General features: G+C 39.4%; 1 protein-coding gene and 3 non-coding genes across 4 annotated transcripts; 2 read left to right on the top strand and 2 right to left on the bottom strand.

Annotated features, from left to right (window-relative positions):
- Nucleotides 1–2941: 2941 nt before the first annotated feature.
- On the top strand, nucleotides 2942–3023 carry TRNAL-UAG (transfer RNA leucine (anticodon UAG)). Its single transcript has one exon. It is a non-coding gene; the product is annotated as a tRNA-Leu (tRNA).
- A 362-nt stretch (nucleotides 3024–3385) lies between these two features.
- Nucleotides 3386–3467, bottom strand: TRNAL-CAG (transfer RNA leucine (anticodon CAG)). Its single transcript has one exon. It is a non-coding gene; the product is annotated as a tRNA-Leu (tRNA).
- An 865-nt stretch (nucleotides 3468–4332) lies between these two features.
- On the top strand, nucleotides 4333–4413 carry TRNAL-AAG (transfer RNA leucine (anticodon AAG)). The gene has a single exon. It is a non-coding gene; the product is annotated as a tRNA-Leu (tRNA).
- Nucleotides 4414–7622: 3209 nt separating this feature from the next.
- LOC136978914 (uncharacterized) lies at nucleotides 7623–8252 on the bottom strand. Its single transcript, XM_067274748.1, has one exon. It carries the CDS (start codon nucleotides 8250–8252, stop codon nucleotides 7623–7625), a length of 630 nt encoding a protein of 209 aa, XP_067130849.1.
- Between the last annotated feature and the right edge of the window lie 6114 nt (nucleotides 8253–14366).

Genomic DNA, 14366 nt, shown 5'->3' with positions numbered 1-14366 from the left:
ATCGCTAAGAATACCTGGGGCATTGGATACAAAGCAGCCAAATACATTTATCTAGGAGCAATTGAACCTATTTTGCTCTATGCGGCTCCGATCTGGGCGGAGGCTGCACAGAAGGTTCACATTCAAAGGAAGCTTTCTAAGGCCCAGCGCATTGCAGCTCTTAGGATCTGCAGGGCTTACCGGACGGCCCCGACCTCTGCCCTTCTGGTCATTGCTGGTCTGCTTCCTGTCCACATAAAAGCCAAAATGGCAGCCAGGATCTGGAACATTAACAAATTAGGCACCAGCAACTACCTCTGCAACACCAATAAGATTAATACTATGCTTTCTGATCTCCCTGAGCAAGTAAAGGAAGATATCAAATCCTACGGTATTGAGGTGAAGGATGCTAACTCTAATATGACGGTAGGCTACTCTACCATCAGTAGTTACACCCTTCCTCATGATGATACCTGTGACATCTCCATCTACACCGATGGGTCCAAGAACAACGAGAATGTGGGGGCAGCGTTTGTTCTTATTAACCATCAAAACGGCGACACTCATAAGTCTGCCTTCAAATTAGGTCCTCATTGTTCCGTCCCCCAAGCGGAAATACTTGCTATTACTAAGGCAATTGACTACGTTTTCACTGATTGGTTCCCCCGTAACAAAACCATCATCGTCTATACCGATAGCATCACTGCCATCCACTACATTACTGGCCTCCGGCGCAGAGGCGATAACGTTCCTCGAATCCACCGTCATCTTGCCTCTAATACGCACAACCACAATGTACATTTTAAATGGGTACGTGGCCACTCGGGTGTAGCAGGCAACGAAGCCGCCGACAGCCTCGCTAAATCCGCCGCAGCCTCCTCCCTCCCGTCTAGCTACGACAAGATCCCACCTTCTAAAATTAAGTACTGGAACTTCCAGCTTGCAATCCACCAATGGCAACAGGAATGGGATAGCAGCATCACCGGCAGGACGACTTACAACTTCATCCCTAACATCACCCAGCGCCTTCAGTGGAGACACTTCTCTCCTTCTTTCGCTATGACCCAGTTGCTAACTGGTCACGGCAACTTCAAGGCATACTTAAAAAGATTTCATATACTAGAAGACAACATCTGTCAGTGTGATGGCACTTCCATCCAGGACAGCAGTCACTTCCTCTTTGACTGTACGCTGTTCAACCAGAACCGTGACACTCTTATAGGCAGTGTACTCTATGCTGGCTTCAACTGGCCCTGTCCTTTTAACGTCTTCCTTGAAAACAAGGACATTTATTATAAGCTAGCAGACTTTCTCTCAGCGACGGCAGCACTGAATCCAGCGAGCAGTCTACACACCGCAAACAACAGTGTAAATCCTGATTGAGTGGACTTCTCTTCTACAGTGTTTCTTCATGTACCCAGGAACTGTTTCCTTGTGATTCTCACTTCCATTGTGACTTTCTGTATCCTAGTGTTATGCTACTGTTCGCTACGCTACATGCTACTGTCTTATCTGTTTTACTGCTTTGCTTGTTCACCCCACCGCTTGTCAGGCAGTTGTCCTGATGCGTGCGCTGTGGGATCCCACCTCTTCTCCCTCTTCCTGCCCCCACTTTCATCCCCTATCCTTCGCATTTCTCCTTCTTCCTTCATTTCTTTTCCCCTCCTGGTCGTACCTATGAGTGATACCAGGAGTTCCCCCCACTTTTCATAAATAAATAAAAAATCAAACCAGGATGTATTAGTATTACAGAGTTGGTGAATGAAGAAGAAAAAATTAGAAGCGTGTCTAAAACAAGTGAAATGGTTTTGTTTAATATTTTAAAAAAAACAGAAAAAAATGATTGATACATCGAATTCCAAATACACAGCAGCTAATGTTGGTGATACAGTAAGGATTCGTGTACCAGATGTAGATCGAGCCCGCAGTGATGGAAAAAATATTTTAGGTGTCATTGTTGCGGTTAAAAATAAAAACCTTTAGATTTAATATACCATGTTTGGTACCCAAACATGCCATATTAAATCTATTACATTCCAGAAACCAATTTACTGTTTTTAATGTAAACTTCATTTCTGTTGGAGATGTACCGGGTACAGAAATTTCGCTTAGAGAATGTGCAAGAATGTCATCAATTTCTGGAGGCAATAGATGCAAATGCTACAAAGAAAAATAAAATTATGTAATTCCAAATGCCATCAAAATCTTAATTGCTCGAATAAATAAACTAATAAACATTTAATTTTTTTATATAATTTATACCAAAAACGAAATTCCAGAAGTTTCCTGTGAGTTGATCTATTGATGAAAGTATAAATTTGTTAATAATACTTTCCGTTAACATTATTTAATTAATACAGTCAATAGTACTTACTTTTAAAGGATTGCATGTTCTTTTTAAAATACTTTGAAATAATTCACAAAAAAGAAATAATTCTAAATGAAATAAGTGAAGTTTTTTAATGAAATTGCCCGAAGGGAATATAGCTTTATTCATAATGTCCGGTCAATTTAATAAATTAATCAATATTTACCAGACTGCGAGACCATTTTAGTCATTATTCATAATGCGTTATTAATCACTTTGTCTATAACATATATACTGTATATGTTTAATTGTTTTCTATATTTTTAGTTATGTTTGTTTAAAAAAAAGTAATTTAATTTTCTGAAAGTTAAATAAAACACACGTTCTCCAAAACAATGATGACCCTGATTCTCGGATACGAGAAATGGTGATTATCTAATGGAAAATAATGTCGGCTGAGGTGCTTATGCACTAGTGTCGTTGGCCTGTTTAGCCTCACGTTGGCTGTTGTCTGCTGCACTGGGTTTTAGGAGAAAGTCCGAAACCTTTTTGCCTTCTTCTTAATTGATGCGGCATTTATCGAAAGCGATCGAGCGGTACAGCGGTGTCAGTCAGCATTGCACAGTTACACTTTCGGTAACAGTACAAACAAGCGGTAGGGTGGCCGAGCGGTCTAAGGCGCTGGTTTTAGGCACCAGTCTCTTCGGAGGCGTGGGTTCAAATCCCACCCCTGCCAAAGACAAATTTTGCACATTCTTGAAGCGCGAAGCTTTCTTTTTACCCTCCACCTTATTTGTACTAAAAGTTTTTATGCTTTTTTACGGTCATGTTTAACAAACGCTGATGCAAAACGCTTAGAAACAGTTTGTCTGCAAACGGTTCTGTTATTTCAGTTTTTCATTTTGCAAAATTTTCATTCGCTTCAGAAATCTTTCCGATAACCTTAGATGTCTTAGCGCGAATCGAATGTAGTGTCGACGCGCGTATCGATTGCAATAAAATCGTTCTTCGTTCGTTCATTTTTGTACAAAGCGACAAAAAGCGACTATTTGATTTGCATACATCGATGCAAAACTAGACGTGAAAGAACGCAATAACTGGCAGGGGTGGGATTCGAACCCACGACTCCGAAGAGACTGGTACCTGAAACCAGCGCCTTAGACCGCTCGGCCACCCTACCTGCCCATTGCAATCGTGCTCCGCTTTCGTTCTTCTAACAGACTCCTGCGATAGCCAAACGTTGCGTTTTGCACTCATAACCTTTCGTCTAACTTAGACGAAAGGTTATGAGTGCAAAACGTCATATTTCGTCTAAGTCGTGTCCGACTTAGACGAAATATTTTCCGATATTTTTTTCGCATGCAGCGATTACAGAAGTCAAGTAACCGTTCGTTTTCTCCTGACTTCAATTACAATGCGTCTGTCGCTACTTTGAATATTGCGACTTTTTTTGAGATAAATTCCACACACCAGATAGGGTGAATGTGGATGCGATCGTTTTATTTTCAATGAAAGCTTTCGTCGTTCGTAGCTTAGGTTTCTCGCCCAATTTTACACATTACTACAACGTCTATCCTCGCGAAAATTTAAGCGATTTTCCACTAAAAGTTTCTTTCGCATTCTGCAGATTCCTAATCTGCATTTCGATTGCCTTTGTGCGCGTTGTTTACGATCCAATAGCAGACGGTACATGTAGTCACACAAGACCAGACATAGCTTTCCTTTTGGCTAAGTATCCGTTGAAAAATTAAATTACTAAATTAAACCTTAAAAATAACGAATTCCGAAGATGTAACGATTAATGGCGCGTTTCTGATAGAAACCCTGTCTTTTTTCGGGCGGTGTTCGCGAACGCAATCGACCCCGGCGATTACATGTATTTTAGCACAGAACAAAATCGCGCCCATATAGTCGCAGGGAAATAATTACTCGTAGTCAAATTTTGTGGGAAAGGCTTGCTACTTTAAGAGAACTTTATCCTTTGTGTTTTCGAAAAGTATCAGTCAGCGTGCACAGTTACACTTTCGGTAACGATGTAAACAATCGGTAGGGTGGCGAGTGGTCTAAGGCGCTGGTTTAAGGCACCAGTCTCTTCGGAGGCGTGGGTTCAAATCCCACCCCTGCCAGTTAATGTGTCTTTTACATCTAGTTTTGCGTGAATGTGTGCAAATCAACTGGTCGACTTTTACGACAGGTCAAGATGAAAGTCCTTTTTTTAAAAAAGAAGCTTGATGTGCACATCAATTTCGCTCGCAACTGCTACCTCCACTTTTAGAACAATCGAACTCAAACGTTTTTAGAATGCAAGGAAAAGCGAAGTTTACCAAGATTGAAAATTTGTTATATTCGACAAGTAGAACGAAAGATATCCGATCGTGAATTTCAGTCATTATTAGCAAAGTACTTCCTGTACCGGAGGTTTTTTCGGAGTTTAAAGTATAATTTTGCATTGATCTGGTTTCATATTTGTTCCGATCATACACTTGAAGTTCTCAAAGTTTTTATGCTGTTTGTAAGAGCTAAGAAAATGTTATGTTGCGAAATCTATTTTAGATTGTTTTCTTGTATATTAATTTTTACTTTACTGGCTAATTTATAGAACAGAGAGAAAGTATGACGATCGATTAAAAAAATGACCCCATGTTCAGATTTTTGCATTTTTGAACACAAGGGATTGTGACTGGTCGAGAAATTCAAAAACAATTGGGTGTTTTTTTTCTGTATGTATGGATTTTAGTGTGTGAGGGGAGCACGATGTTGTTCACTCTTTTTATAGCTTATTAATTTTTGTAGTTTTTGTCGAAAATTTTTTAAATTTTGCAGGGAGGTTTATTTATTAGGGAGATTAATGCTATTAAATTTTGGTGATTAAAGGTCAAAGGTTTGGGTAGACGAGGATCGCGTGTATCTCTAGTAGGATGGGATTTAATGACGATTCCACTCGTTATTAGCATTTATAATTTTTTTTTTTCACAAAACTTGTCCCTACTCCTACAATTAAGTTTTTTTTTCTGTTCTATATTAAATAAAAATATAAAAATTTATAAAATAAAATATCATAACAGATAGCGCCACCAAATGTCGCCGGGAAAGTTATGCAACTCGTTGCTGGTTTTTTTAAATACTGATCAGTAGAGGTGGGAGATACAATTCCGCTGCTGGAACTGGAACTGTTGGAACTGATTTCAGTGCGGAACCGTTAAACCAGACTTTACCTCTGAACAGTTGGATTAGGCGGTTGTGTCTGAACTGTCGCGTTAGGGTGTTCCTGGAATCAATTAGGCTAGACGGTTTCTCGGAATAATTATGTACAGCACGTCGCAATTGCTTAGTCTGTTAAACTAGATGGTCCCTCGTCGGTTTTATATAGTTTATAAAATGTTTGTCTCCCTGTTCCTTGTTGTTTGGTCGATCTGCTCCAAATTATACTTTTTTAACGCTCGGAATCTGAGGAAAATATACAAAACCTAAACTTTTTACTTCCTCTGATTTCATTCCTCTTATAAGGCACCAGTGAGGGGACCGTTATGGGTACCTCTCTATAGTCGAAGTTGGCCAGATCGGTCAATCTGATCGCATCCACGAACAGGGTCGTCGTGACGTTGAGCGGTGTATTCTCGGATTGAAGAAAGAGGCTAAATGCCGTTATTACGTGTTTATTTACAACTAAATATAACTATATATACAGAAAGTATAACAACGTCGGTCGTGGAGACACAGGTCGGAGCACACGAGGTGGACGTCCGAACCGAAGCACGTCGAGCCCAAAAAGTGGTTAGCCTCGACTCTGACGTCACGTTGGTCGGGGACGGTGGTCAGTCGCAGTGTTGCCGACCGCCGCAGTACCCCCTTCCTAGTGTAACGATCGTGTGGCTAACGAAAACGTGCCGGAAATCGGACGCGTCTTCCGGAGCGCGTCGTAGTTTTGGTTTCGGCTTCTTGCTTCGAATGTGTGGTGCTCGATGATTTAGGGTCTTGTACTTCTGTTGAACTGGGAACTTGTTCTGTGTCGGTCTCTTGCTTGTCGTCTGTTGGTGGTCTCTCGCTTGGTGAAAGATGTTCTGCCAGACAGTAAGCTGGCTTAAGTCTGTCTATAGAGATAACTGTCTCTTTTTGCCGTACGCGGACTTTGAAGAATTTGTCTGCACGCTGCAGTACGGGAAATGGTCCGTCGTACGGCGGCTGCAGAGGTGGCCGTACGGCGTCGTGCCGCACGAAAACGTGTGTGCAGCGCTGTAGGTCCTGAGGGACGAATATCTTCTTGGCTCCGTGACATCTCGTTGGGGTTGGTGTCAGTTGGTGCATTTGCTCCTTGAGCTGTTGAACGAAAACTGCTGCATTTGAGTCTGATGGTGTAGGGGCGAGAAACTCGCCGGGTAGTCGTAAGGTCGTCCCGTAGACGAGTTCGGCGGTTGTTGCCTTGATGTCTTCTTTAAAGGCGGCTCGCATCCCTAACAGCACTGACGGTAAGACCTCTGTCCAGCGGTCGGTCAAGCAAGCCTTGAGAGCCGATTTAAGTCTGCGGTGGCTGTTCTCCACCAGGCCGTTTGCCATTGGGTGAAAGGCAGTCGTGTGTATATGGCTGCTACCCAATAATTTAGTCAGAGCTCGGAACAAGTGCGATTCGAATTGCCTACCCTGGTCGGTAGTGACCGTCTTCGGTACACCGTAACGCGCGACCCACTGACCGTAGAAAAACTTTGCCACTGTCTCTGCCGTACAATCGGCGATCGGGAAAGCCTCCACCCAACGGGTGAACCTGTCGATGAGCGTGAGACAATATATGTTACCTTGCGACGGCGGAAGGGGACCTACAATATCCATATGCACATGTTCGAAACGTGCGTTAGGGACCTGAAGATTTTGGACAGGGCTCCACGTGTGCCTATGAATTTTCGCTCGTTGACATGGAATACAGGTTTTGGCCCACATACGTGAGTCCTTTCTAATGGAAGGCCAAACAAAACGACTAGTTATTAATTTGGCGGTAGCTCTTATTCCGGGATGAGCCAGATTGTGTACGGCGTCGAAGACTTGCCTGCGGAAATTAACCGGGATATATGGGCGAATTTTGTTCGTAGATATATCACAGAATAATTCGGGACCTGCATTCGTGAAGGGCATTTTCTTCAGCTGCAAGGCTGTACTCGAAGACAGTAACTGTTGTAATTCGGGGTCGCTGATCTGGGCTTGCGCGATGTTCGCGTAGTCTATTGCGTTTGGCACTTCGATAGTTTCGATCCGCGACAATACGTCCGCTGGTGTGTTGTCGCTGCCTTTAATGTAGCGGATGTCCGTGCTGAATTGACCTATAAGGGCAAGATGCCTTAATTGCCTAGGGGTGCCTGTCTCGGGGTCGAGCTAATCGTTCGATTCTCTGACTCAGGGATTCTATTTGCATCTGAAGCTCGCTTAGCTGAATTTGAGTGTTATCGGGGACTTTTTGGACTTCGTTTACGTTCGCGTGCGTTACTTCGCCTATTTTGTCGGCCATGGTGGCCAAGTTTTCTAATCCGTCGTCGGAGGCTGCCAGGATCGCCTGGGTCTGTTGCGGCAGTCGTTGTAGCCATAAGGTTTTAAGAAAATCTTCCCCTAATTTATTGTTGGCTAACTGCCTCATTTTTCTTAGTAAATGTGAAGGTTTTTCATCTCCCAACGCGATATCGGAGAGTAGCGCTTTGATTCGCCTTTGTTCCGAGTCTGAAAAATCGGCGAGCAGTCTGGACTTAAGAGTATTATAACGGTTTTCGGCCGGTGGGTTGAGGACGATGTCGCTTACGTAGTTCAAAATGTCGGAGTTGAGAGCCGAAACGACAGAGTAGTACTTGGTACTGTCTTTGGTAATGCCCGAAATGGCGAACTGGGCCTCTATATTGGCGAACCACAACTCTGGGGTCTTGTCCCAAAATGGAGGTAGTTTGAGAGCCACTCTGTTCACTTCTGCGGTGGGTTCGGGCTCCGTCATCTTTGTTCGGCTGCTTGACCGGCGTGGAAGGGAAAAAGAGGCCTACCTGAATTTCCGTAAATGTCGTCTGGGCTTCGGGCTTCGGGCTTCGGGCTTGGGAAAGTTCGGTGTTGCTCCCACGTTGTCGATCACGTTCGGGTCACCAGTGAGGGGACCGTTATGGGTACCTCTCTATAGTCGAAGTTGGCCAGATCGGTCAATCTGATCGCATCCACGAACAGGGTCGTCGTGACGTTGAGCGGTGTATTCTCGGATTGAAGAAAGAGGCTAAATGCCGTTATTACGTGTTTATTTACAACTAAATATAACTATATATACAGAAAGTATAACAACGTCGGTCGTGGAGACACAGGTCGGAGCACACGAGGTGGACGTCCGAACCGAAGCACGTCGAGCCCAAAAAGTGGTTAGCCTCGACTCTGACGTCACGTTGGTCGGGGACGGTGGTCAGTCGCAGTGTTGCCGACCGCCGCAGGCCCATCAGTGGCCAAGCGGTCTTCGTTGCCTAAAAACTGGGAGTTCGGTTTTAAATATGCTGTCTAAACTGCAGATTCCTTTCTAAATCTAGTTGTTGATAAAATACAAAATATGTGAACAATTATTTTTGACGATATAATTAAGGATTTTGCTGAAATCAAAGCATGGAAAATAAATTTTGAGATATACTGTACTGTAATTCTTTTTAATATTTTAAATTATATAATCTATGTCATTTTATTATTGCATTTTTTTATTCGTAGATTAAAGAAATATATTTTATTTTAAATTTATATTTGAATAAGAAGTTAGGCCTACTATAATGTATATTTTTGGAGAGACTCCACATTTCATGATTGATCCGGGCCCTTCATTTGCTAGCGACTACATTGCCTTGACTTCATCTTTTATTCATATATTTCTTCGTGGTTTATTAGTTTTTGTAATGTTTGTATTCCGTACCAAATAAATGTTGTCATCAGTTACGTTTGATTAATGTGTACGAAAGTTTTTCAAGAAATTAATTTAGTTTTATACGTTAATGATGGTTAAATCTCGAGTTAATTAATGTATGTTGCCTTAAGTCATTCTTGTTTAAATCTTTCGACTCTCGCGCAGCAAATATTTCTTACATTGCTTACGTACTACAAGTAGGGGAAATACGTACAAAATGGCATATGGTTTTATTTTAGGTTCATAACTCTTTATTGGTAAATCACAGCACTGTCATATTCTACACCAATCACCTTTGGTTCTTTACCTATGAAATATAATAAACATTTATAATCAGAGGCGGCCTTAATCACTGCGAGGCTCCGGGCGGCAGATCTTTGCGAGGCCCTTGTCCTTTGTGCAAAGTATGTGAATTGAAAATAGATATTTCTTATGATTGACGAGAAATGCAAAAGTTATAAACAAATAAATTTAGAGTTTTAAAATATTATATTAGAAGATTTATAAAAGTTAACAATCATAAAGACGACAAATTTTTAATGATGATAAACTAAGGTACATAAATGCCTTAAAAGAATACGCAGGGATTTAAAAATGATGTTTGCGGCTTATAACTAATAGCTAAGGATAAAATAAAAAGTTTTAAATATCAACTTTTTTCTACTGGAGTTGTTGCGCGAGGCTCCTGCAAGAGCGAGGCCCCGGGCGATTGCCCTGCTCGCCACCCCGTAAGGCCGCCACTGTTTATAATATAAAAATAATAGAAAAAAAATATTGTTAGTTTAATTGAGATCAGCCAAAATTCATTTTGTCCATATGCTATGGACAATATGGAACATTACGTAAGGACAAAATGACATACACGTAAAAACCATAAAATTACTGACAAAGTTCACAAATGAAACGCTTGGTTCTTTTAGAAACGTCAGCGCAAAAAGCGTGAGCCCAACGCACACAATTTAAGCACCGTAACCAGTCTTCTCCAGGCTTAGATCGGGAAAAAAGATCATTGTAATACAGTCGCGTGCCGTGACATTTGATGATAGAGAAGCTGTGTTTCTGTAAGAAGCCGACTTACAGGGGCAATCAATTAATTGCACGTCAGGGCCCGTTCGTATTCGTTTGTTCGATAAGCCAGTAAAAACCGTATACTTCTTTAAATGTATTTTTAATAGATTATCTGACGTACTTAATAAATAACAGAGGTAATTATATTGAACTTTCTTATCAAATTCAATAAATTCCCTATGCCCTCTAAATGTCAATTCTTGCTTTGAGAAAAAAACATATAACATCTATTAATTTAGATATGTCTATTAATCGTAATTATCTTGTTATAATTTTCAATATTTATTTTATATTGTGTACCAATGTTAAATTCTATTCTATTTTGATTTCTAAATTGCTTCAATTTTACGAAAAAATCGTTATTCGTCATAAATTTTATCGTCAAAATGTCGAAATTTTTTTTGTTGACGTATTTATATTTAATTTAGGCATTGGTCTTTCTCTTTTAATAATGTTTTCTTTTTCATTATATGGTCTCGAGCCAAAACTTTTTTAAAATAAATTTTTGAATCACTAGCCACGATATAAAGGCTAAAATTAAAATTATAAAAAAAAACTTACTTAGTAAAACAAATTGTGTGATGAATATACATACCTAGTACCAAAAATTCTTCAATTGTATGAATATACTTTTAAAGAAACATAATTAAATATAACTTTGTGAAGAAACGTACATAAAAATAACAAAATATTCTTACTTTTTAAATCTTAAAACAATCCACTTAGTGAAATAGCTCCCTACGAGTGGCTAATGAATGGAATCAGAGACGTCCTGGTAGGTGTGCGGCGCGTGCATGCATGCAGGTTGCCAAATCCCGAGGGTGCCGATACCGGTCAATGTCAAATGCCTCTTTTGTCACATCACTAGTATATCTCAAAGGACGCGACGGGGTTGTTATAAATTTTAAACGTTTCTCACCACAGCTGTAAAAATCTAAATATGTTAAACTTAACAGATTGTCTGTCGTTCGTTTTCTAACTAATTCGTTTTAGGACCAAGTGTTCAGGGAAATTTCCAAAATTTACAACTTTTGGTCACTCTCATTGAACTGGAAAAATTTCTATCTTTATTACATTTAATATTATGAAGAGATCAGACCTCACTGTACTCGGCAAGAGATTGGTTCGGTTAAGCTTCTGTTTAAGTAAAATTTCAGCTCTTTCATCAGGGTTTTATTTATGTTTCTAATTCCCTAATTGCTTAATTATTTAACTACTTCTTAAGTAGAAATAAGTTGAAACCGGTTACTTTGTACTCGAATATCTGTAGTTTTGGGAAAGAAGTGGAAAGAAATTTTTATGACAACGGATATATAAATCATAAATTTAAGGAAAATAAATTCTAGAGCTTTTTTTGTACCTTGTACGTCTCATTCATTAAATTTGGTTGTAAATGATGCTGCCAAAGTAACAGTTAATTTTTTAACACTGTACTAGAATTGTACACGTTTTTTCTGCATCCCCTTACAGATGGGACGTACTAAATCGTAATATCACCGATTTAACATTAAAATCCGTAAGTAATATAAGATGGAAGAGCAGAATAAATGCAGAATAAATATATCAAATATTTTAATGGATTTTTTTAAAACTCCTGTCAACTATATAGAACTATCATAAAAACATGCCAGTAAACTCATATAGGTTGGGTTAAGTTATAAATCTAGTCTAGAGTGGGCAACTTTTTTATAACATGGGCCAGAATAAATTTTACGTTTTTTTCCGCGGGCCGTAGTAGTCAATTGACGCCTTCTTGTGACACGTAATTTTTTTAGTCTGCAAATATGAAATAAATAAATAAAAAGTTAATTACTACATTTATTTCTCTTATCGTTTTCGAAAATTACAAAGAATTGGAAAAATAACTATTAATTACTTATTTTTCCAATTTAATAATCTATTAAAGATCTCGCGGGCCGGATAGAAACTTTTCGCGAGCCGTAGCTGGCCCGCGGGCTGGGGGTTGCCCGCCGTTGATCTAGTCTACTCGTAATTCTAATAATCGGGAGAGGGCGGCCGAATATCTAGCAGGCAGGCGGCTAACAGCCCACAACCGGTCCAGGATATAAAGTTAGAAGCTTTATGTGTGAAGCATCCACCAGCTAAACCGGGTGACGTTGGTGCAATGTAAAGCGCATGCGCCAATGCCTCTAGCAATCAAACCAAGCTCGTCGGAGTATAGTGCCTAACTGTGCCATAAACTCCATATAAACACCCTGTCCAAGAAAGAGAAGGCAAGATGGTAACAAGGACACTCGTATATCACCGGTTCCGATTTTAGAAAATTTTTGTATTTTTAATTGGAAAAATTTTTGTTTTTTTTAAATATATATATTTAAAAAAATGATCAACAAAATGCATGTGCTGATAATAGACGGATGTCATCATCTCTCGAAATACAATATCCTTTTTATTTCGCTGTCCATAGCCCGACACGTGTTCCACAGCCATCTTGTATTATCTCGCGCGATATTAATATATTATATTAAAACCCGTTCGCACCGAGCATTTCAATCTAGATTGTGAACAAGGTCGGGGACTATGCTTTGGTGCGATCTCTCTCGACCGTTTTAATGTCGACTGAAACGAGGTTTAATCGCGATCGATTCAAGAAAGTTCTTGAAACTAGATCCAGTCATAAGAGAGATCCCACAATCTCACGCGCACGAGATAATACAAGATGGCTGTGGAACACGTGTCGGGCTATGGACAGCGAAATAGAAAGGATATTGTATTTCGAGAGACGATGACATCTGTCAATTCGGGGTGAAAAATTTCTCTGCCTAAAAATAAAAAAAGGTCGATAGTATTAATATACTATTGTTACCTGGTCTTCGCCCAGGTCCCCTTACGTTCCAAATACGCCACTGATTATTAGATATATCGCAAGAAAAGGTATTGTATTTATTTCTAGCCAAAACTTCCATTTTGTTTGTCGGCGATTGTTAGGGAAAAATTTTCTGCTAGCGAACCCTTTGTTAAATATTTCGAAGATCACCACTGTCAATACTTTTATTCAGTCTGAACAATATACTGTACAATGCCAGCATCGCTGAGCACAGCTGAGCTTAAGATACAGTATAATACATAATAATACGTTTTTAATTCACAACATTTGTTTAATTAGCTTCATGCATTTTAAGGATGATTTTCTGGGTTGTCAAAATTGAAGCGTTAATGCAATTCCGGCGCTCTTCCGAAGACAGTGCGACCATAAACCGTGTCCTTTACATACCCCGACAGAAAGAAATACCACATGGCATGCTGGTTTGCTTTTACATTGCTCTTTCCCTTGCTTTTTAACTGGGGGTTTAATCATCAAAGAAAAGTGCAGTACGGGAAGAACAAAAAGTTTGTAAAATCTTTTTAATAGAAAATAGAAAAATTATCGGAATAAAAAGCAGTTTGCACAGTAGGTTCTTTTGTTGACAGGGGTAAAATTTTATTAGATAACAAATAGAAAATACAGTATTTACTTGAACGCCTACTAAAGTAGTGAAACGTTAAATTAACAAGTATAAATTACAAGACTTTTTAGACTGGAACCTAATTTCCAGATACCGAAAATGAAATGAAAAGTTCATCGATGACTTTCAAAATCACCTTTGTCAGTGTCGTATTTTAAAATATCAAAAAGTGATTCGATACGCTTTAGAGTACATTTTATATTTATTTATTAAGATTTCAAATTCATATTTCTTATATGTAAAAATAATGATAACACAATATAAATAAATATGTAAATGCGGTAAAAGTTTCTTTCTGAAATTTGAAATAATACAAGAGTGCACATTTATGCTTTATTTTACCCATCCTTATTATTAATACCCTCCTCAGACTCAACCATATCGGCGGTCTTTCTTTTCTCTCCTTTCACCTTTCATCTGGCTTTCCACACCAAACATTATGTTATATAAGTTGCCGACAGGTATTTGACACTGTAGGAAGACAAACTAATATTCAAATACTAAATAGAAAAACAGAATTAATAAATCATATAGTTGACTTGAAAATGTAATAATTGTTTCGATGCTATTATTACAGAAACAATCATTGTATTGTAAAACCGTTTATTTCGCCATTTATTGTTTAGAATTTCGAGTGCCCGGGTTGCAC

Source organism: Centruroides vittatus, unplaced genomic scaffold (genome assembly GCF_030686945.1).
Source record: "Centruroides vittatus isolate TY-2023 unplaced genomic scaffold, ASM3068694v2 contig_564, whole genome shotgun sequence".
Classification (NCBI taxonomy): Eukaryota; Metazoa; Arthropoda; class Arachnida; order Scorpiones; family Buthidae; genus Centruroides; species Centruroides vittatus.
Note: the sequence above shows the minus strand (reverse complement) of the source record. Positions and strands in the feature narration are given on the sequence as shown.